Raw genomic sequence first — 21138 nt, 5'->3', positions numbered from 1 at the left:
CACATGGCTTGTACTGTAAATGCTGCGGAATTTCCACAGCGATTCCGCTACGGAAATTCTGTAAAATTTCCTGGCTGTGTGAAGGCAACCCAAAAAGCTCCTACTGGGCAGCCAATGATCACCAGATTTATCACATGATTATGTGGACAAATAAAGCAAGTATTGTTGTGAATTGAGCTATCGGGAAGAGATGATACACATATCCGCCTTCATGGTAGGCTGTCTATGACACCTGACTCGCTCTTCCAGCAGCGGCACGGGTAAATGTGCAACTGCAGACTCCTCTGGCAGCAGGGGACTGTTAGCGAAAAAGGAAACGTATACAATATGGGGTGTAATAAAAAAAATGGCAGCTAGAATATAAACATATCGTCACACTTTGTAAATCCGAAACTTTATTAGTAACCTAAAGGCAAAATCAACCATCATTATTTTTGCAGAATGGTATCCAGTAAAAGACACATAATTAGAAGTTGAGCAGTTTACTGCGAGCCTTTTGCCGTACATTACAGAATTATAACTTGACACCTTACAACTTGCAAGTGTAAAAATAGCATGTAATTTTGAAAAACCAGGGAGCGAAGTAATAAATAAGCTAGGAGGGGGCAGTCAATTAATGAAATGAGCTCCCCAACGCTAACTCATAATTTTAATATAAAATGCTTCAGGGAACCCATTATCTTTGATGGAGCCCTGCGGATGACAAATAAATGGACTTATTAATTATTGTATTTTATTCAACAATTACATATGCATAAAAGCCAACGGCATATTGTGAAAGAGGGTAAAGACAAAAGCAAATAATGGAAGGCAAACAAACGATACAGAGAAGCGATGATGATGAGAAGAATACTTTTGAATATAGTCACCAACCCAGAACTCCCACACGATAGTTTAAAGTGATCACTATCACGTTGCCGTAGCTTGCCAGTACACTTCCGTCAATCATATTTCCGCTGCCCTCCATGTACGATCCTCCATGGATGTAGACCATGACTGGTTTGGCTCCCGTATCACGGATATCTATAAAAAGGAGAAATAAAAAAAAAATGGAGCCTAAGCAAGTTACTGAGTTAGTACAAAAAATATATATATCAGATTAGCAAATGCATTCACTCCGAAGAAACAAAGAACACTACAACAGCCTCATTTCACATACAGAAGACAAAACATAAAGGGGAATGTAGTAGAGACTCATCAGTCCAACACACACAAGGGAGTAGCCCCTGCAGCGCTACCGTTACTGGGAGTAGCCCCTGCAGCGCTACCGTCACCTTCCACAGCATTAAATGCAGAAGCAAAGAAAGCATGCATTTCATGCCAAAGACTAAACAAGCACTTTCTCAGGACTGGGACCCATATGATATCTAATCATTGTGAGATTGATAGGAGCTCAGTGGGATAAGCGCAGTCCTGTGAAAGGAGATCACAACAAGGTTGTGAAATGAATTCCCCAGTAAGAAACATGGCACTGCCCTATTTACAGGAGAAAGCCATGGACATCAAGCAAAGTATATGGATATAGTAACACGGACAGACGATAGAAAAACATGTTTTTACAGCAGGCGAATGTGTCACCTCAGCTCAATCTAAAGAAGATATATGTAATCTTTACAAGGAAGGAGTATAGAGGGTTAAATAACCGAGAATGCAATAACCATACTCCTCACTCACAAGGATCACAACCAAAAATAAGGATTTGGTAATTGGCAATGAATGCAAAAGAAAAGGAGGGTGTGAGAGTGGTAAGTTCAATAAACTGTCTATCCCCGCACGTATTCATCGCCAGCTCTCCAAACAGATTACATTCTTAACTTGTAACCGCTTGAGTCACCTTACTGGCCCCCCCCCACCCAGCGCATCGGCTATTGTAACCTATGCTTCAGTACTCTTAACTAACACGCTAATAACCCTGCAATCTTACCAAGGCAAAAACATTCTTAAGTGGATCAGAAAAAAAAATGCTAGAAAGAACAGGTGCAAATTTGACTTGACAAATGGACTCAGTAAAAATAGAAACCAGGAGTCATGGAGGAATTGGGGTAGATGTGAAGTTTAAAAGATGAGCAGTGCATAAAAAAGTACATGAATACCCTGTTGACATATTTTTCTAATGGATGAAAGAAAGGGAGGGAGTGATGGAAGGAAAGTATGATGATAACAAGTTCCATGCATCAGCCTCAGCCAGCAAATACCTCCTTCCTCGTCTTCGTCATTATCCGATACCTCTTCCCCCTGTTTCTTAGCGCTGGGTCCTGAGCAGAGCAGGAGACCGAGCCGAACAAACAGAAACAAACAAGAGAATTCAAGAGATAACAGGTCTAGAGCGTAAAGAATAAGAGCTCTTACCCTGGGGTCGTAGGACAGTTCTCAGAATGAGGGGTTCATTTACATAGAAAGGTCAGACCTTTACACTGCAATACCCTCGGGGGTGGGTTCTGCAGAAACTACACAAGGGCATTTTATGGGATAGGTCAACAGTGTTGATGATATCAAGTCATTATTTTAACAATAACAACCTGATGTCTTCAAAGCAGATTTTTTTATTTGCAACCAAGTGTAGAAGAAGTGAAATGTGCTTACCCCTAGCTGCACTATTTAATATGGGTGGTTTGCAAGATCCTATAGCCAACAGCTCACAAAAACAGTTTTTTTTTACAAATACCTTCCTTGGTTGTAATGGTTCCATAAATCAGATATGGCAATGCTAAAAGGGTTGGATCTATTGTAGTGTGCTGTATTTAATTGACAGATATAGTAGGTCACGGTTATGATTAAAGGAACCATGGGTTATATGCTGGAAATTATAGCTGCCCCCAGTATTTCTACATTTTTGTTTATAGGGTGCCCTCGAATACATTGTTTTACTGGTAATTCTCTTTATACATATAACATGGAGCCTGTTTGTAATTTGCAATATTGATTTATGTTGTGCTAAAGGGGTATTCTCAGAACCACAAGATATCTCTTAACCATAGCATAGGGGATAACTTACTTCCAGTGGGGGTCCGAAATGCCCACCAATCCCAAGAACAAAAGTCTGAAGTGTTTAGTAATGAATGCAGAGGTGCCCAACTTATTCGCGCCACTATTCCATTCATTTCAATGGGAGCACTGGAGATAGCTCACCACTTGTACTTGCCCATTTTTCACGATCCCATTGAAATTAATTAAAGAGCGGCGTATGCAAAACCACTGATGCATTCATAAATGAACGCTCCGGACCCTTGTTCTCAACTTTGGTGGTTCGTCCCAGTTAAACCCAGAAGAAGACAAAGAAGGAAAAGGTGGTGATCCTCTTTCCATGGCTCAGCATCGGTGGTGGGTCCTAGTGGTTGGATAGGAGATAACGTCTTGTTCTAGGAATACCCCTTTAATGGACAAATAATTAAAATGCACACATGTACGCTTGAAATATCAAATATGTGTTTATAGAGGATTAGCTAGATTGTAGTCTCTATAGAAGGCCACCGCTGCACACCATCTTTGGATTATGATTATCTAAGCCATACTTGCCTGATGAGTGGCCTGTATAAACCTGGGGACCCATATATCAATTATATCCGGCCAGTGAATTGGAGTCGGACACAACTGATGCCATTTCTGGTGCATTTTTTTGCATCGGTCCAGCGCTGAACATTACCAGATAGGAAAATGTTTCATGCAACATTTTTCTTGTTGGGTATATGGGAATCCAGCCTAAGCTAAATTTCACATGATACAGGTACTAGTTATTCAAGAAGCAACTATCTTTGTTAAAAGTTAGGGTACTTATACACAGGCCAAAAGTAGCCCAAGTGATCGTTCAAAAGAATGATTACAGGCAACTGTCATCCCATGTGAACATAGGACCCAGAAGGCAAGTAATCAGGCACTTGGCGAAGTCGTTTGGTTTTTAAGTTTGCCTCAAAGCCAAGCAACTATTGGCCTTTGTAGACGGGTAGTTGTTCAACTATGAACGACTACCTGTTTACTCTGAATGGAGGCGTTTAGCCAGAAGAGATCTCCAGCACACTCCCCTCCATTCAGTGAGCAATTATCGCTCCAGTGTAATAGCACAGGTGCGTTAATTGTTGGTACTGCCTGATATTAGGTATGTGGTAAAGTTGGGTGTTACGAATGTGGTCATATACTACACATGCCAATTGGTATAATGCTTAGTGTACAGGGGTATATTTGTGTCATACCTCTTGTTTACATTTCGCGGCTGTTGGATATTATATCAGTGATCAATGGAGGTAAGTAAATGTGTAGTCAATTTATCTATAGGCAGAATCCACAATGATAGAGTAGTTTCAAGAAAAGATATAAATTAGAAGTCCTATTTGCAGCTTTGTTTTGCAACAAAGTGAACCTAAACAATAATTTAGAAGCATAAAGACTAAATCTAATACTTAACAAAAACTTGACATATTAAAAGTAAAATATGCTAAAATTTAGCTTGAGGTTGGCAACATCAATAGCTGATCCGCAAGGATCTTGATTGGCAGACCTCTGTCGACCAACTGTTTTTTAAGACCGCTGTCACAGTGTACGGTACAAGGCACAGATAGCGCTGTACATTGTGCAGTGGTCTGCCATGGTCCTGCAGGCACATCTCCAGCTGCAGGAAATGGGAGCTGTGCTTGTAGGCTACTGCACAATGTACAGAGCTATCCACTTCCAGATCTGTATGCCATAACAGTGGCCAAACAATCAGCTGATTGGCAGGGGACAGCTACTCAGGATCGCCCCGCTGATTACCTATTAATGACCCATCCTAAGGATAAGGCCATCAGTTTTCTAGAGATGGAAACACCCTTTAAATAAACAGCTTTCTCTTGTGTGAAGTGAACATGAACAAGACAAGGACTCCAGCTGAGAATGAGAGCTCTAGGTTTTTTATATCAATGGCAAATTTTATATATAAGTGGGAATGTGTTATACGTATTCACAGTAGATGTGGCAGGCTGACCAAAAGGGCTGTGTATATCCCACCTTATAGGTATGTATGTCCAACACAATACCTATAAAAAGTGGTCTTCAACATAAATACAGGCAAACAAAAGGACACATAAAAACAAACAGACACACTACTATCATTAAACTTTAGTCAACGAATGGTAAAAAATATCTATGATGGCCATAAATTATCCCACTAGGCAACATGGGCCATGTGGAGACGAGATACAGAAAAATCTCTATACAGTGAACAGAAGCCTTTCTTTTGAGAAGGGAGGACTGGCATTCACTGCTTATGTGCCACCAGCAAGATCTCTGAGACATTGGTGGTGGCACATTGGGACTGGAGAAACATCTTTTCGTAAATGCCTACTTCTACATTTAACTAACTAATTTGCTGGAATAGCCATAATTTTACGAAGATACAAATCGTTCAACCAAACTGTAACATAGTTATAGTATTAGTGCGACCCCTCAGTGTTGGGAGACAATTATGTCTCAGGACAAGGTGGAAGGGGAACAGAGGAGTAGCTTGAAGCTTCTGGGACCCCATACAAAATCTGTAACAGGGCCCCCAAATATAATGCTGTAGTCATAGTACTGTGCTCCCTATATGGAGAAAAGTGGCCTTATGGGCCCCTTAAGGCTCCTAGGCCTGGGTGCAACTGCATCCTCTGCATCCCCTATAGTTACGACCCTGGGGGGAAAAGGTATATAATCCACCATTGTTCTTCTGGGCTCCTGTTCTCGGACATCCAAAATAGCTGCTATCATTTTCAAACTCCTTAATGCATATAGTGCACTGCTATATGATTGGCCAGCAGTGAATATGTGAGCAGCGCTAGCCAATAACAGAGCAGATATAGCTCACTGGTAACATTACCAATGTAATGTAGAGATTAGGTAGCCTGAAGATTGCATCGCCTATCTAGACAACCAAGAACGGGATCTTGACTGGAAAGACATTGGCACAGAAGACCAACAGCAAGTAATATAACTATCCCCTTCAGTCCAGGGACAAAAGTTTGTCTTGGACCAGACGGTTATTTTAAATATGCTGAAACTATACTTGGAGCTAGTAAACAACTGGTGGACCAATGGGCCATGTATGAAGGCAAATCTATATGGCACTGCTGCGTTCAAGATAATGAAGAGACGTAAGTACTCCTCTCAACTACATGTTTTGTATATGTGTTAAGGTTTGGGCTTTTTATATATCTGTGGTATGTGCTCCTTTCATATGCTTTTTTTTTATAAAATCAAGAAATATTTGCTCTTTTTGATTTTCTTGGTATCCACAGCTGATTTTTAGTTAAATAAAACATATGGTTAAAATGTTGTCTATAATTGCAGGAGTACAAAAAGGTATATTTGTGTATGTAGCTGAATGTGATGTGTGGCCATTTGATGGGATAAAGTTGACAAACGCTGCTGTAGATTTTTAGAGGCATATTTAACCCTAGTGTTGAGTGAACTGATCCAGTCGAACGCCGTTTCAAGTAGAACCTTACTAAAAGTTTGAAGTGAACCTGAACATTAGGGAGCTTTGTCCCAGTCAAACCCAGAAGAATAAGGAGAAAAAGATGGTGGTACTCTTCCTGTGGCTCAGCAGTTAGCACTCTTGCATTGGGTATTATTGTATCTTGACGCCACCAGGAATTCCTGGTGGAGTCAAGATTGACAGGAGGGTCACGCCCCCTGTACCTGATTGGCTGGACAGGGTCTTCACTGGCAGGTCCTGCAAAGCCACTAAACATGAATAGAAAAGCCATGCAGCTGGCGCCGCTGCAGCCTTGCACCCCCAGGACCAAGTGCCTTCCCCGCTGGAAGCTTCCTTAAGTGTAAAAGCACTGTGCTCCGTCAGCAGCAGGGACGTGAAACTGAAGTTACTCTGCTTTCCTGAAAGCGGCCGTCATGGACCACTGATGCACCGACCACAACAGAGCCATGAGGCGGCGGCCAGGACGGAGCCGTGAGGTGGCGGCAGGGACTGAGCCCTGAGGTGTGGACGGAGGCGTCACGCAGCGGGCAGGACGCAGAGGTGAGCGGCCACCTGCGTACCACGCTTGGCTGAAATGCCGGCGGGATGGAGCTCACACACTGCAGTGTCCGCATTGATTTGTCCTAGTGCCACAGCCTTAGCCTGAGGGTTACTATAGATGTTAGGCTTACATTATTACCTGTAAATGCTGCCATGTTACTGCTGTAACATGGCAGCATTTACATGTCATAATGTACGTCTAAGAACTATTGTAACCCTCTGGCTAAGGCTGTGGCGCTGGGAGAAATCAATCCACACTGTGCTGCTAGGACCTTCATGCCTTCACCCTATCGGGAGCTAGGGGTGTGAGAGAGGCGTTCCTCCTGTCAAACCCCTAGCTTGCGGTGGCGTCAAGATACAATAATACATTGCATTGCATTGTAGTGTTGGGGTCCTAAGTTCAAATCTGACCAAGGACAAGATCTGCATGGAGTTTTTATGTTCTCCCTGTGCTTGTGTGGGCTTCCTTCCACACTCGAAAAACATACTAACAGGTTAATACACATTGTGAGCCCCAATGGGAAAAAGAAAATGTAACGTGATGTATAGCACTGTGTAATATGCACATGCTATATAAATAAAGGTGATTTTTATGAAACAGAGAGAATATACAAATTCCATGCAGATGGTGTCCTTGATCAATCTGACCTAGGACCCCAGCACTGCAAGGCAACAGTGTTAAAAACACTGAACCACAGGAGGACTGCCAGCAGATTGATGTTATACACTGCATTTAGGGGTACTAATAGTTTCAAACTAATTCAGACCAAGCTGAACTTTTTGCCAAAGTTTGGCAAACCAGCTGATCCAAGCTTTTGAAAAGTTTGCTCATCTCTATTTAACCCCTCTCCACTGTAGTCAGTTTTAGCCTTCCTGACCAAATCCCATTTTTATAATCTAACATGTATCTGTAATAATTTTGGAATACTTTTACTTATCAAAGTCATTCTGAGAATGTTTTTTGTACTTTTTAACAATTTCACTGAGGCAGAAGAATCTATTGGCTGGCCACTAATACGTTTTTACAGGATCACAGGAACTATTAGATTTACGTCTAAGGACCTGGGTCACCTCCTATTATAATTGACTCATCAGTCCATTCAGATTCATTGTAGGGGACTACTTCTTTCTATCCCCCCTTTTTTCATGCTCCATATCCATTAATGGAACATTTGATAGGAGCATTTTTTTGTATTTGAAAACTGTCTTTGTGTGTACGTCAGGCTTTGTGTGAAGTCTTTTTAGTTTGAAATGTATTAAACGTTATGTTTTAGAGTTGAAAAAAGAATCCTGACAGTGAAACGTGTTTTTTTTGTACTTTATGTTATTGGTCAATTTTGGCTGTTATGTTTCGTATTTGTTAAAAAATCCTAAATCTACAGCCAATTTAGAAAAATTTGCAATTTTCAAGCTTTGAACTTTTCTGCTTCTAAGGCTGAGTTCAAACTTGCAAATTTCGGTGCATCCTGGTTTACAAAAAATGGAACTGTTCAAAACAGAATTGAAATGGAAATGAACGGAACGCATTCTTTCCATTTTTTTTTGACGGCTCCATAACACAAATCCTTAAAAAGAAGGAAAGTATGCTTTCCGTTCATTTACATTTCACTTCCATTTTTTAGCTGTTTTAACAGACCAGTTTTTTCTCCTACTTAAGCCTGGTTTAGACACAGCGATTATAGCTCAAAAGATGTCTCTTGAGCGACTTTTGAGTGATAATCGTTGTGTGCCTTTACAGCGCAAGGTGATCGCTCAAACGTTGAGCGATCACTTTTTGCGCTCAGAGCGGGGTATACAGAAGACAATCGGAGCCGCTTGTCTTCTGCATTCAGCTGTTCTCTGCTCGGAGTGCCCAGCTGTTATATAGCTGAGCGCTCGGAGCGGGGAATGCAGAAGACATTTGTGTCTAAATGGGCCTTTAGCTTGTCTATTTTTCCCTCCATTGTCTCCGGCCCTCTGTGTGCACTGAGAAATAAAAAAACCTGATACAAAAACGGAAAGGAAAAACAGATGGCTTTCCGTTTTTTTATTCTCCCTACAATGTGAAAAAAAAACCCAAAACATTATTTTATTATAAGTTGGCGCTATACAAATAAAGATTTATTATAATTATTATTATGTTTTTAGGAACAGAGCTGTATAAAAAATGCAAATCTGGCATTGTGTTTTTTTTTTCTTTTGTACACTGTTCACCCTGCAATATGAATGAAATGTTAACCTTATTGTGCAGGTAAGTATGATTAACAGCCCTATCATATACATTTGTGTCATCGGCAAACAAACAGACCTTGCCTGCTAAACCTTCTCCTATGTCACGTATGAAAAGAGTAAAAATAGGACCCACAACAGACCCTTGTGGCCCCTACTTCTAGCTCATTCCTGTTCAGAATGGACTCCACAACCAACAACACTCTGATATCTAACTTTTAAACAATTGTAAATGCTCTGGATCATCAAAGGATTAAGTCCAAATTTCAATAACTTATCTATAAACTTTATGTGGAACAGTATCACAAGCTTTACTGAAATCCAGATAGGTGATATCTACAGCACCACCATCATCCACCACTTTTGTGACATAGTCAAAGAAATTAAAGGGCCACTCCGATTTTCTTAATTCATTCATTATGTAACTGTCCCCCCCCCCTACTTATATAATTTAGATGTTATTACCTTGGTTAGTTATTTCTCTCTTTCTGAAACTCCTGGCCATTTGTTCCTCAGATTGTCATGTGATCTCAATTCTGACCAGATCAGATCTTCTTAGGTTTATGTGTTATCAAATCAAATCAATTTCACAGTCTGTGTGATGCCGTTATATGCTCCCACCACACAAACTGCTTACAAGGAGAGACAGGCTCTTCTTTCAGTTACTGGTTATGATGATCACACAGTTCCTGTCACACAGTTATAATAAAGGAGATCACAGCTCACCCTCCTGACTGTATACTTATGATCTGTAGTTTATTTAGGTGACTATAGAAAGTAATGATATTAAACTGTCCACTCAAGCAGTCAAAAATGGTATAGCCTCAGCTCAGGGCCCTTTTACATGGGGCGAATTGCTGGGCACAGATCTTAGTGATAATTGTTCTTGTGCTGTTATACAGGAACAATCATCACTAGTGAATGGAGGAGGAGCGGATCAGGGATCGTTCTGTTCAGTCTGCTTGCATTCACAGTAAACAAGCAGCCATAAATAGATGAATGACAACCTGTTTACAAGGGCCAATCCTTTGTTTCGTTTTATGTACGCATAAACTTAATGATGAGCGAGAAGTGAACGAATTCTCATTTGTTGTTCAGTCAGGTCAAGCATCTACAATGAACGATAATCGTTCGGATTTCCACAATTTATTGGCATGTGTAAAAGGCTCTAATGTTGTGCTGATGCATCATGGAATAGATATGAAACCTAAAGTGTCACACAGAACGCTGCACTGCAGCGAAGTAACTAGAATAGAGGTGACCTCCAGAGTGTGAGAGGCAATAAGGTGAAGGGGGCAGAGTTAGAAAAAATGATTTTTTTTTTCCGGAGTAGCTCTTTAATTAGATTAGTTTGACATGTTCTGCCCTCACTAAAGCCGTGCTGTTCAGAGTCCAACAGGTTGTTAGCTTTTAAGTGGTCAAATATCCTCTTCTTGAAGAGAGTTTCTATTAATTTACCTGCTACAGATGTCAAATTAACTGGCCTGCAGTTTCCAGCTACTTCTCTGCTACTCTTCTTATGGATGGGTACAACATTGGCCATTCCCCAACAATCGAGAACATCACTTGTTACAAGTGACCGGTTAAGCAAATTAGTTAGTGATGCGGTAATCACAGACCGGAGCTCTTTAAGTTATTTAACTTTAAATGCGTAAATTCACCTACAGTATCAGCCTCCAAAAACATTGGATCTGCGCCCTTAGAACTAGAAGTGCTACCAGGCCCATTCATTATCATTCTGAAAACCAGGTTCTGCTAATACTGAACAAAAGTAGTTATTCAAATGGTCAGTGACTGCCTTCCTTCCATTAATATAGTTATTATCCCCATTTTTAATTTTTGTAATTCCACAGTTTTCCACAGTGTCACTAATAAACCTGAAAAAATCTTTTGTTCCCCTCCTTAATAGTTTTGGCCATTTATTCCTCCTTTTGTGCTTTAGCAGCGTTCATAATTTGTTTTGCCTCCTTCTGTCTAATTTTGTACAATTCTCTGTCAGCTACACTTCTACTTTCTTCAAACCTCCTATAGGCAGACTTCTTTTCTTTTACTATATCACTAACCTTTCTAGTGAACCAGAGTGGTTTATTTTTCCTTTTGCTAGTTTGTTTGATAACAAGTGTGGTTGCCTTTAAGATGGCCATTACTAATAGTGTCCTTTGAGCACACACTCCTGCTGGTTTATTCCACCCTGTTAATTCATTTTGTAAAAACTCACCCATTTCCTTGAAATTAGTCCTTCTAAAATCTAGTACTTTGATTGTAGCAATGGATTGCTCAAAGTCTGTTCTTATGTCAAGCCATAAACATTGATGGTCACTGAATCTCAAATTCTTTTCCACCTTAACCTCAGACACTAGATTCCCATTTGCAAATACTAAATCTATAATGTTATCCCCTCTGGTTGATGACCAAAGAAGCTGTTTTAGAGATTTACTTAAGTGCCTCTATCAATATCCTGCTTGTAAGTGCACCAGGGATGTTGCAATCTGTATTAGTGCAATATGTCTCCACCGGAAGTATGGGTAGAGACATGGGTTTGCCATGTGGAGTTACAGGGAATGCCCACAGCTGCTGATTGGCTGCCCAGACACACACCTTTATTCATGATGCAGCTGATTGACCAGGACTGTCTGCAGCATCCTGATTGCTGTACTCCTAATGCAGCTTCCCACTTACTCCAGTGAGGAGGAGCAGGAGGACATGTCTCCCGCAGTGAGGGCTACTCAGGGCCTGCAGCTGTACTCATAGCCCTTCCTCATCCTGGAAAAAGCAGCAGCAGTTCTGGGCACGGAGACCCCCGCACAGCTCCAGGAGCCACTGTCTAGCGCTGTGTGTGTTCCCGGTACTCCTCACACACGGCCAGAGGACGCAGCTCTCAGCCAATAGAGAAGCGCCTGCTGCCAGCCAAGAGGTGCGCGCCTTTCTTTCTGACAGCCGCAGTCACAGAGCTGTCAAGCATGCTGCAGACAGTCCTGGTGAGTCAGCCACGTGGGGAGGCAGCTCTCTCTGCTTCCACATAAATGCCTGTCGGGTCCGCCGGCGGCTGGGGAGACGCTCGACTGCCACCTTGAGGTAGGGAGCGCTGAACTAGCAGCGGCTGCTGTGGACATGTTCATCTTCACTCATGGGTGCTGATTATCATGCCCGGTGTGTTGTTCCTGTGCTGATGATCATGCCTGGTGTGTTGTTCCTGGAGTATGTCTCCAATCGGTGAAGCTGGTGTAGGCGTGAGCTGCTGCAGGCGTAGCTCTGAAGGTTTGTGTCCGCCTGCCAATCAGAAGCTGTCTCCACCCATATTTCAGGTGTAGACATATTGCACTAATACAGTTGCAATCAACAACGGGCACATTGAAGTCACCTATTACAACATTTCCCTTTAATTGCCATATAAGTAATTTTATAACCCAACATGGTTATCATAATCCTCAGTTTGCCCTGAAGGCCTATATACAGCAATTCTAATCACAGTTTCCTCCTTGGTTTCTAGCTTTTTCTGAATCAACATTGGTTTAAAGCAGTGTTTCTCAACTCCAGTCCTCAGGACCCCCAACAGGTCATGTTTTCAAGATGGCCTATAGTAAGAACACTGGTAGCAATGTCTGAGGCACTGACAATAATTACATCATCTGTGCAATACTAAGGAAATCCTGAAGACATGGCCTGTTTTGGGGTCCTGAGGACTGGAGTTGAGAAACACTGGTTTAAAGGATTGTCTGGTTGTAAACCTATTTTTAGTACAGGCCACCAATAGTAGATCAACAGGGATCTGCCACTTAGAACTCCCTCTGATCAGCTGTTCACCAGAGCCAATGTACTCAAGCACTGAGCTGATTTCTGCATGAAGCAGACAGCTCCGTTCCCACTGCAGCGGCCTAGTCTGGTATTACAGGCCAAGTTCCCATTTACCTAAATGTCAACTTTGCCTGTAATACCAAGCCTAATCACTGCCGTGGGAACAGAGCTGTCTGCCTCCTGCAGAAATCAGCACAATGCATCAATTCACCAGCTTGGTGAACATCAAATTGGCAGGGGTGGTAGACCATCTCTGATCTATCAATAGTTTACAACTGGGCAACTTCTTTAAGACTATGCTTGAAATAAATAGCTACTTCAGCACTCCTTCTTTCTACTCTGTCTTTCCTGTACAAAGTGTAGCCAGGTATGGCTATTTCCTGGTCATTACAATCCTTTAACCATGTTTCTGTTATCACAACCAGATCTAAATTATCCCTGGATATAATAGTAATTAGCACACAGCTTGTTACCTATGTTACTAATATACTAATATATTGTGTGGAAAACATTACTTTTGTTTTATTCTTAGCAACTACATCAAATCCATCTCCTAAATTAACCACTACCTTCAGCCTGACTGGCAGGGGACATGAATTCAATTTCTGGCCCCTTCTAACTTAAATGTCTGACAAAAAAATCTGAATTCCTCACCAAGCACTTCTCTACCTTTATGTAAAGGATGCAAATCATCTCCCTTGAACAACTCCTTCTTAGATCACCTACCAACATGATGAATAACATATCCAAGTCTCTCAGTTTTACACTACTGTCACAGCCACACATTAAACTCGGAGATAAAAAAAAATACCTTGTTCATCTGATTACAGATTGGCAAAGCCTGAAATGTAACTGAACCTGTTATCTTACAAAGCTCCTGGCTAAAAGTTTGGAATTATTTTGAGATAAATCAACAATTCCAAGATGCACCACAAGACCTTTACTATCCCTGCTTGCATTCTTGACAATATTCACTATATGCAGTATATACAAATTCTGTCCTAAATTAACGCCTCTAATGGTTGACTCACAAACAAGAACGTGTCTTCTCTTCTTTGTCATCCTCTGTACTTCAATGGGCTAGTTAGTTATCCTGTTTTTAGTAGCTGCAGGGTTGCTGACAGATGTCCTTAACCCCTTTTTTTCCTTTAGCTACCAAAATTATTTTTGCTGCGGTTTTTTTTCCGTGACATATAGGACTATTTTTTTAATGTTTTTCACTGACTTTTTTTTCAGTTTTTTAGTTTTATTGGAGGTAAAATGCTAAACAAAATGCTTTTTTTTAACATTTATAGTTTTTTTTAAAATTATTTTTATATTTACACTAAAATAAAGTATGGGAATGGGTTCCTCTATTTGTTTCGGATGTTTTGATATATAGTATGTATGGTTTTGGTTTACAGGGCGCATACGGCGACGGTTTTTGTTGGCGTCTGCTTTGTGCTATTCTCTTTCTTTTGTACGTATTGTTGTTTTATTCTGTTATTTTGTTTTACTGATGTATGTAATTGTGTTTTTTACTATCTATGTCCCCCATGACGTCATGTAAGACCTCTGGGGGACATTCACTTTTTTTTTTTTTTACTTTATTTGACACTTTCCCACTATAGTTGGGGCGTCCATAGGAGCCCTAATTATAGGGGAAAGCAACCCCTCTAGTGACTTTAGTCACCTGCAGAGCTGCCAGGGTCTGACCCTCCAGCTCTGCATAGCAGGGAATCCCGGGAGGTCACATGACCCCCCGAGGCTCCCGTACTAAAAGTAAATGTTACTTTCAGTTTCCCCATACAGTGCTCATTGAGCACTAGATATCGGGGAAGCAGAAAGGGTTAAAAACCCCTCCTGCCTTCTGCTACGGGTTATCAGCTGTCACTAACAGCTGATAACCTGTTCCTGTCTCTGACTGATTGCAGAGGCAGGAGGCTTAGAGCACCGCCGTATTTTTACTATCAGTGGTCCTCTAAGCCCAGGACCAGCCGCCGTATATATACAGTGGCTGGTCCTAAATGGGTTAAACCCATAAAGCTAATGGGCAAGCATAAATTGATCTTCTAATGAAGACATGCTCTTTGCCCTACTAAAAATATAGGGGGTGAGTGGGTCGAGGGATGACATTGTCTCTCCCCAAGGAGAGCACCCAGAAGGGGTGCTATTCCCAATCATTGCTTTTGAGACTTGGTAAAAAGTCATACATTGATTTGAAGAAATGCTACCATCCAATAGGTGGAGCTGTAGAAGTATTGTTCCATCTTCCTTATTTTCTGGTCTGAAGGAGAGATAACACACAGGCCTGTGACCCCCTAACACCAATTTAGAGACCATGAAAGTGTCACATTCCTTACTAGTGGACTAATTAAGTATTTACTTCTCTCCTCATCTTGTCTGATATTGTTTTAAGTTCAAGTTAGTCTCGCTATGCCTGTTTCTTCTCATGTGTGTACATTTGTATATATATATATATATATATATATATATATATATATACAGCATCCAGATCTGTTTCATTATGCCTGCGGAAGGATCCTGAGAGGTGCAAAAGCTCGCTATTAGAGATGAGCGAACGTACTCGTAATGAGTACTTACGCACCCGAGTACCGCCATTTTCGAGTACTTCAGTACTCAGGCGTAAAGATTCGGGGGGCGCCGGGGGGCGGGGAGAGGCGCGGCGGTGCGGGGGGGAGCAGCGGGGAACAGGGGGGAGCCCTCTCTCTCTCCCTCTCCCCCCCACTCCCCACTGCTACCCCCCGTGCCGCCACGGCGCCCCCCGAATCTTTACGCGCGAGTACCGCTGTACTCGAAAATGGCGGTGCTCGGGTGCGTAAGTACTCGTAACGAGTACGTTCGCTCATCTCTACTCGCTATTGCATTACGTATTTTTGTTAGCCATTAACAAGTATCATGTCTACAAGATTACCTGGTTTACCTCACTGAGAACAATCGCACTTTGCTCTACTGTCTAACACCGTACCAAAGCTTTTTTTCATTTTCCCTTACTATACACATAAAAAAGAATATTTATGTGAGATACAACGAGTAGCTCTACAGTACACTTAACATGCATTAGTATTAGAATTGCAGCTCAATTCCAATTCTGCAATTGGTACTGTATTAAAATTCACATTACAGCACCTGCCAGGAAGGTAGTGCTGTTCTGGGAAAAGAAAAACGTAATAACTACTGTTCTTCACTATGGTTGGATCCACAAAACAGATATTAGTGGCACCAAACAAAGGGCTCCTCAAGGAGGTTCATCTGCCCCAGTAAGACATATCACCAGGGTATGTTTTCAAGGGAGAAGCTTTTTACGTATAGCTATTTCCTATTACAATGTAGTTATCAGAACTGCTCCCTATGGAAATAGGCCCAAATAACTTTGGGCTATAGGGATTCAGAACCTACTTTCTGGAGGAACTACCATTTTGACAGCCTTTATTCTTTCAATGCAATGTTGATATAGTCTGTGAAAAACTACATCAAAAGAGCCTATAGACAAAAACTGAAATAACAAAAAAGGAAGTTGAAGAGGACCAATTACTGCACAGAATCAGTCTGCAAGGCTCTAGAGCAGGGGTGGGCAATTAATTTTCCCATGGGGCCACATGAGAAATTGGAATGGTTTTAGAGGGCCAGACCAACAAATTCCCCGCTATGTCTTCGACCCGTCTCGTTATAGTTCGCCTGGAGAGGGGCACATTTGCGAATGCTTCTTTTTTCTCAGGACAAATTAGCGCTGCAGAGTCCACCAAACATTCTTTGACAAACTCCCCATCAGAGAATGGCTTACTGTTTCTTGCAATTTTGTAGGATACTACAAAGCAGGTCTTTACGGCTGCATCCCTGGATGAGTGAAGCTTTTTAAAAAATCCTTGCTGACTTTGCAGTTTTGCTAGCAAATCTTCAGATACCCGTGCCCGCTCTGCCTCCGTCAAGTTCTTGTATTTCTCTCCGTGTTTAGTCTCATAATGGCGATGCAAATTGTAATCTTTAAATACAGCTATCTGCTCTCCACAAACTAAACACACAGCTTTACCTTTGGTTTCAGTAAATAGATATTTAGAAGTCCATTCTTTGTTAAAAACTCGGCATTCTGCATCAATTTTTCTTTTTTTAATGTTAGCCGCCATATTTAAGGGTTAACAGCTAACCTCGGAAAATAGATTTTTTTAATACACAGTAGTATGCTCCTAGGAGAGGGCACAGAGAGCTGCCCCAAGAAGAGAGATTAAAAAGTGAATATTATTAGTATTATTATTCTAATTACAATGCAAAGGGAAAAGTCCTGACACTTACCAATGACGAGCGTGGAACGATTGTCCTGGCACTCCCCAAGGTCCGCAACGAGCATCCTGGCACTCAGAAGTTACAGTGGCATCACTTACTCAGCATCGGGAAGCAGTGAAACTACAAACTCCGAAGCCTTGTCCATTTTGTTAACTTATGTGCTGTTTAATAAAGTTATTCAAGCCTACGTCATTGGTAGAGGTGCTTGAATAAGTAAGGCCTGAATAACTATTAGCACAGCACAGAAGTGAACAAAATGGACAAGGCTTCGGAGTGCATAGTTTCGCTGCTTCCCGTTGCTGACACCGGACTCATTGGTGAGTCACCAGGACACTCTTTGCGGGCCGGTCCGAGCTATTCAGCGGGCCGGATGTGGCCCGCGGGCCGTGCTTTGCCCAGGTCTGCTCTAGAGCCACAGCCCTGATGACTCTCTTTTTTCCCCCATACTCACCTACCTTCATCCATTTGGGCTTTTCTTAGGTCTGGCTCCCAACACTCTTAATGTATCAATCAGGCAGTCGCCACCACTTACCCTCAATAGGCGAAATCGATTTTGACTGACAGTCCAATGTCACCCATTGACACACTGAGACACATGAATGAGGAAAAACATGGGGATAGAGTCCACGGTGCGGTGGATGCAGAGCCCTACAGTTAGCCCTTGTAGAGGTTCACTACAGAGAACGGCCTGTAGGGGGCAACAGACAGGCATTCTGGTGCCTGAGAAAAATGAAAACGCCCATAGGTGTGGTCAGGAAGTTGGATATAAGAGTACATTCCTGCTACACCCAGGGAGATGTTGGCTGGGAGAGCCAGAGAGACAGCTCAGTGAAGCTGGGAGGGCTGCTAGCCCAGGGTCTAGTGCAGACCAGGAAGGCAGGAGGTTGACAGGGTTGACCACCCTAACCTCAACACCCAGGTGGGGTGTGTATATGGAGTTTATGTTTTACTGAAGTACGTTATATGGACTCTGTATACGTTGTTTGTGCTGTGAATAAAGACTGGCAGGAGCCAGGTTTAAAGAAAATTCACGTCTCCAGAGAGTGTTTCTACACAGCTGGTGCCCATTCCGGTCTGGAAGTTGGCGATCCGCAAGCAAGTAGACCCCAGCTTGCTTACACCCTGTTGACTCTATCAGATGACTGGTCCTCTTTAAGCAATACAATACTGATAGTCAAATCTTTCAATTAGTATCTGCTACACTTTTAGATGTACAAATTTAGAATTCTCTAAAAAATGTTTTTAAGGGCTTAATACAAACACTAGAATCTATAAATGTAAAACCTTTGGCCAGATTTTGAAATCTATAAATGTCCTCCAGTAATTACCATGTCAATTAATATTGCTTTTTTGTTAGAAAAATCAGCCATCTCTGTACTAAATGTATTTGACAAGATCCTACATGATACATTAAAATACACAAATAAAAACAAACTAAAATGTACACTGAATGCCCACTTTATCAGAGACACATTTCCTTGCACAATTGGAGCCTCCTTGTATGAAAATTAGTGACTCTGGAGTGAAGCATAAAATCAAGTAAGCAAGTTTTGTGTGAATAAACAACAGAATTGGAAAATCAAGCAACCTGAATAAATTCATTGAGGCGTGCTCATCGATGCCAGACTGGCTGGGAGCATAATTCACAAGTGACAACCTTGTGGGGTTTTCTCATGCATTACTGTGGAGGGTATATATCAAGAATGGTGTGATTGAGGAAAAAACATCCAAAAAAAAGGGGATCCAGCGTACAAAAACAACTCATCAGTGAAAGGGGTCAGAGGAGGATGTCAAGAACATGCGGTACACAATCAAGCAAATTTCAGCTGATTACAACGCTGGTGCTCCAACTAATGTGAACAAATGCCCAAACACACAATTCAATGTACCCTTGCTGTCTAAGAGAAACAGAAAAGCAAGACTCCAGGGGACAAAAATTGGATGACTGAGCAGTGGAAAAACATCACCTGGTCAGATGAATTCAGCTTTCTGTTACACCATGCTGATGGGAGAATTGGAATTTGGTGCAAACAGCATGAATCGATAAACCCTTCCTGTCAGCCCTTCAGAGAATGTCAGTACCTCCATCTAATTCATGGCAAATGCTAGAAGCTTCCTGTCCGCATGAGACATTATTCCTGCAGAACTGTTTCAACACCTAGTGATATCTATGAAATGATGTATTACTGCCGTTCTGAAGGCCAACGGAAGACCAATGTGCTACTAGATAGGTGTTTCTAATAAAGTGGCTATTCGTTGCAGATTGAGACAGTTCTTGCTAATTACTGAGACCAAACAAACAAGACACACAAAAATTTAGATACTAGACCAAACGAAAAACAAGACAAGGCCAAATACGTAATCCATATATTCTATATATTCATACAGATGCAGGGGGGGGGGAAGTAAGTGAACCTTTTGGTGCACAATCTCTGCATTGATTAGTAATCAAATGTGATCTAATTAATATCTAAGTTACAATCATAGACAAACATGAGCTAAATAAACTAGTAACACACAAGAAGCTGTACCCATCTTAGGGTGAAGCCACACGAACGTATATCGGCTCGGTTTTCACGCCGAGCCGATATACATTGTCCTCGTGTGCAGGGGGGGGGGAGGCTGGAAGAGCCAGGAGCAGGAACTGAGCTCCCGCCCCCCTCTCTGCCTTCTCTCCGCCCCTCTGCACTATTTGCAATGGGGTGAGGTGGGACGGGGTCGGGGCAAATTCTCGGAACTTAACCCTGCCCCCGCCCCGCCCCCGTCCCATTGCAAATAGTGCAGAGGGGCGGAGAGGAGGCAGAGAGGGGGGCGGGAGCTCAGTTCCTGCTCCTGGCTCTTCCATCCCCCCCCCTGCAGAGGAGGACAACGTATATCGGCTCAGAGTAAAAACCGAGCCGATATACGTTCGTGTGACTTCACCCTTACGGTGATTTTTGTGCAAAACGACATCAGTGTAAGTCACCTGATCACTGCAGCCAATCAGATTCTCCTGACATCAGCGCTCACATTGTAGGCTCCATGATGTCAGAAGTTCTGTGGTGGTTTTACTGTCCAATTTCTTTTCCTTCAGCTACCAAGATTATTTTTGGTGCATTTTCTTCCAGTGACATATAGGGGTATTTTTTATTATCTCTTTTCATTGAGTTTTACAATAGTCACTAACAAAGCTGATCAGGGTGTGGTAGGACCCTGCAGCTCTTCTGTAAAAGGGTGCACCTGACGGTCACACTTCCCTTTCACTTTTTAGTACACAGCGCTCATTGAGCACTATATACCTGGGAAAGGAGAAGGCAAAAGCAGTTAAAACTGCTTCTCCCTTCTCCTCTGGGTCCTCAGCTGTAACTAGCAGCCGAGGCCCCAACCTGCTCCTGCTCCATTGCAAGAGCAGAGGTTTTAATCCTGTGCCATACTCCTGATATCCCTCAGGATTAGAGTTGAGCAAATGTACTCTGCCGAGCTTGATGCTCGTTCGAGTATTAGCATACTCAATGGTGCTCACGCCACGTTTGACCCCGCCCCAGTTTTGGCCCCTTCCTGCCGCTGATGTGTCAGATTTGACCCCTCCCCGCTGTGACGCTGCACACATTAACGCTAGTTTGTGGCTGGCTTGGGGGGGGGGGGGGTGAGAGAGAAAGAGAGAGAGAGAAAATTTATTAAAAAAACAAAAAAGGGGCTCGACAACTGGCGGGTCACATACAAAAATTATCAAGTCTCCCATTAAAGTCAATGGGGTTCGTTACTCGAATAGAGCTATCGAATTTTACGAAAAGCTCGACTCGAATATCGAGGACCCGAGCATTTTGGTGCTCACTCATCTCTACTCAGGATTAAAACCCAGGACTATGCGCCATATATTTACCACGCTTGGT

The 21138-nt window shown here is 42.2% G+C and overlaps 1 protein-coding gene across 3 annotated transcripts in view; it reads right to left on the bottom strand.

Annotated features, from left to right (window-relative positions):
- Positions 1-21138, bottom strand: part of NLGN3 (neuroligin 3) — a 146776-nt gene that overhangs the window by 8302 nt on the left and 117336 nt on the right. For 2 of the 3 annotated variants that reach the window (XM_066580888.1, XM_066580889.1), the window contains exon 3: positions 874-1023. In XM_066580888.1, the coding sequence (XP_066436985.1) occupies positions 874-1023 (150 nt within the window). Of the gene's footprint in view, positions 1-873; positions 1024-2195; positions 2256-21138 lie in introns of all 3 variants that reach the window. The other variant, XM_066580891.1, reaches the window with a different exon arrangement.

The sequence above is a fragment of the Eleutherodactylus coqui genome, chromosome 10, assembly GCF_035609145.1.
Source record: "Eleutherodactylus coqui strain aEleCoq1 chromosome 10, aEleCoq1.hap1, whole genome shotgun sequence".
Taxonomy (NCBI): domain Eukaryota; kingdom Metazoa; phylum Chordata; class Amphibia; order Anura; family Eleutherodactylidae; genus Eleutherodactylus; species Eleutherodactylus coqui.
The sequence above is the reverse complement of the archived record's forward strand: the minus strand, read 5'-3'. Positions and strand labels throughout refer to the sequence as shown.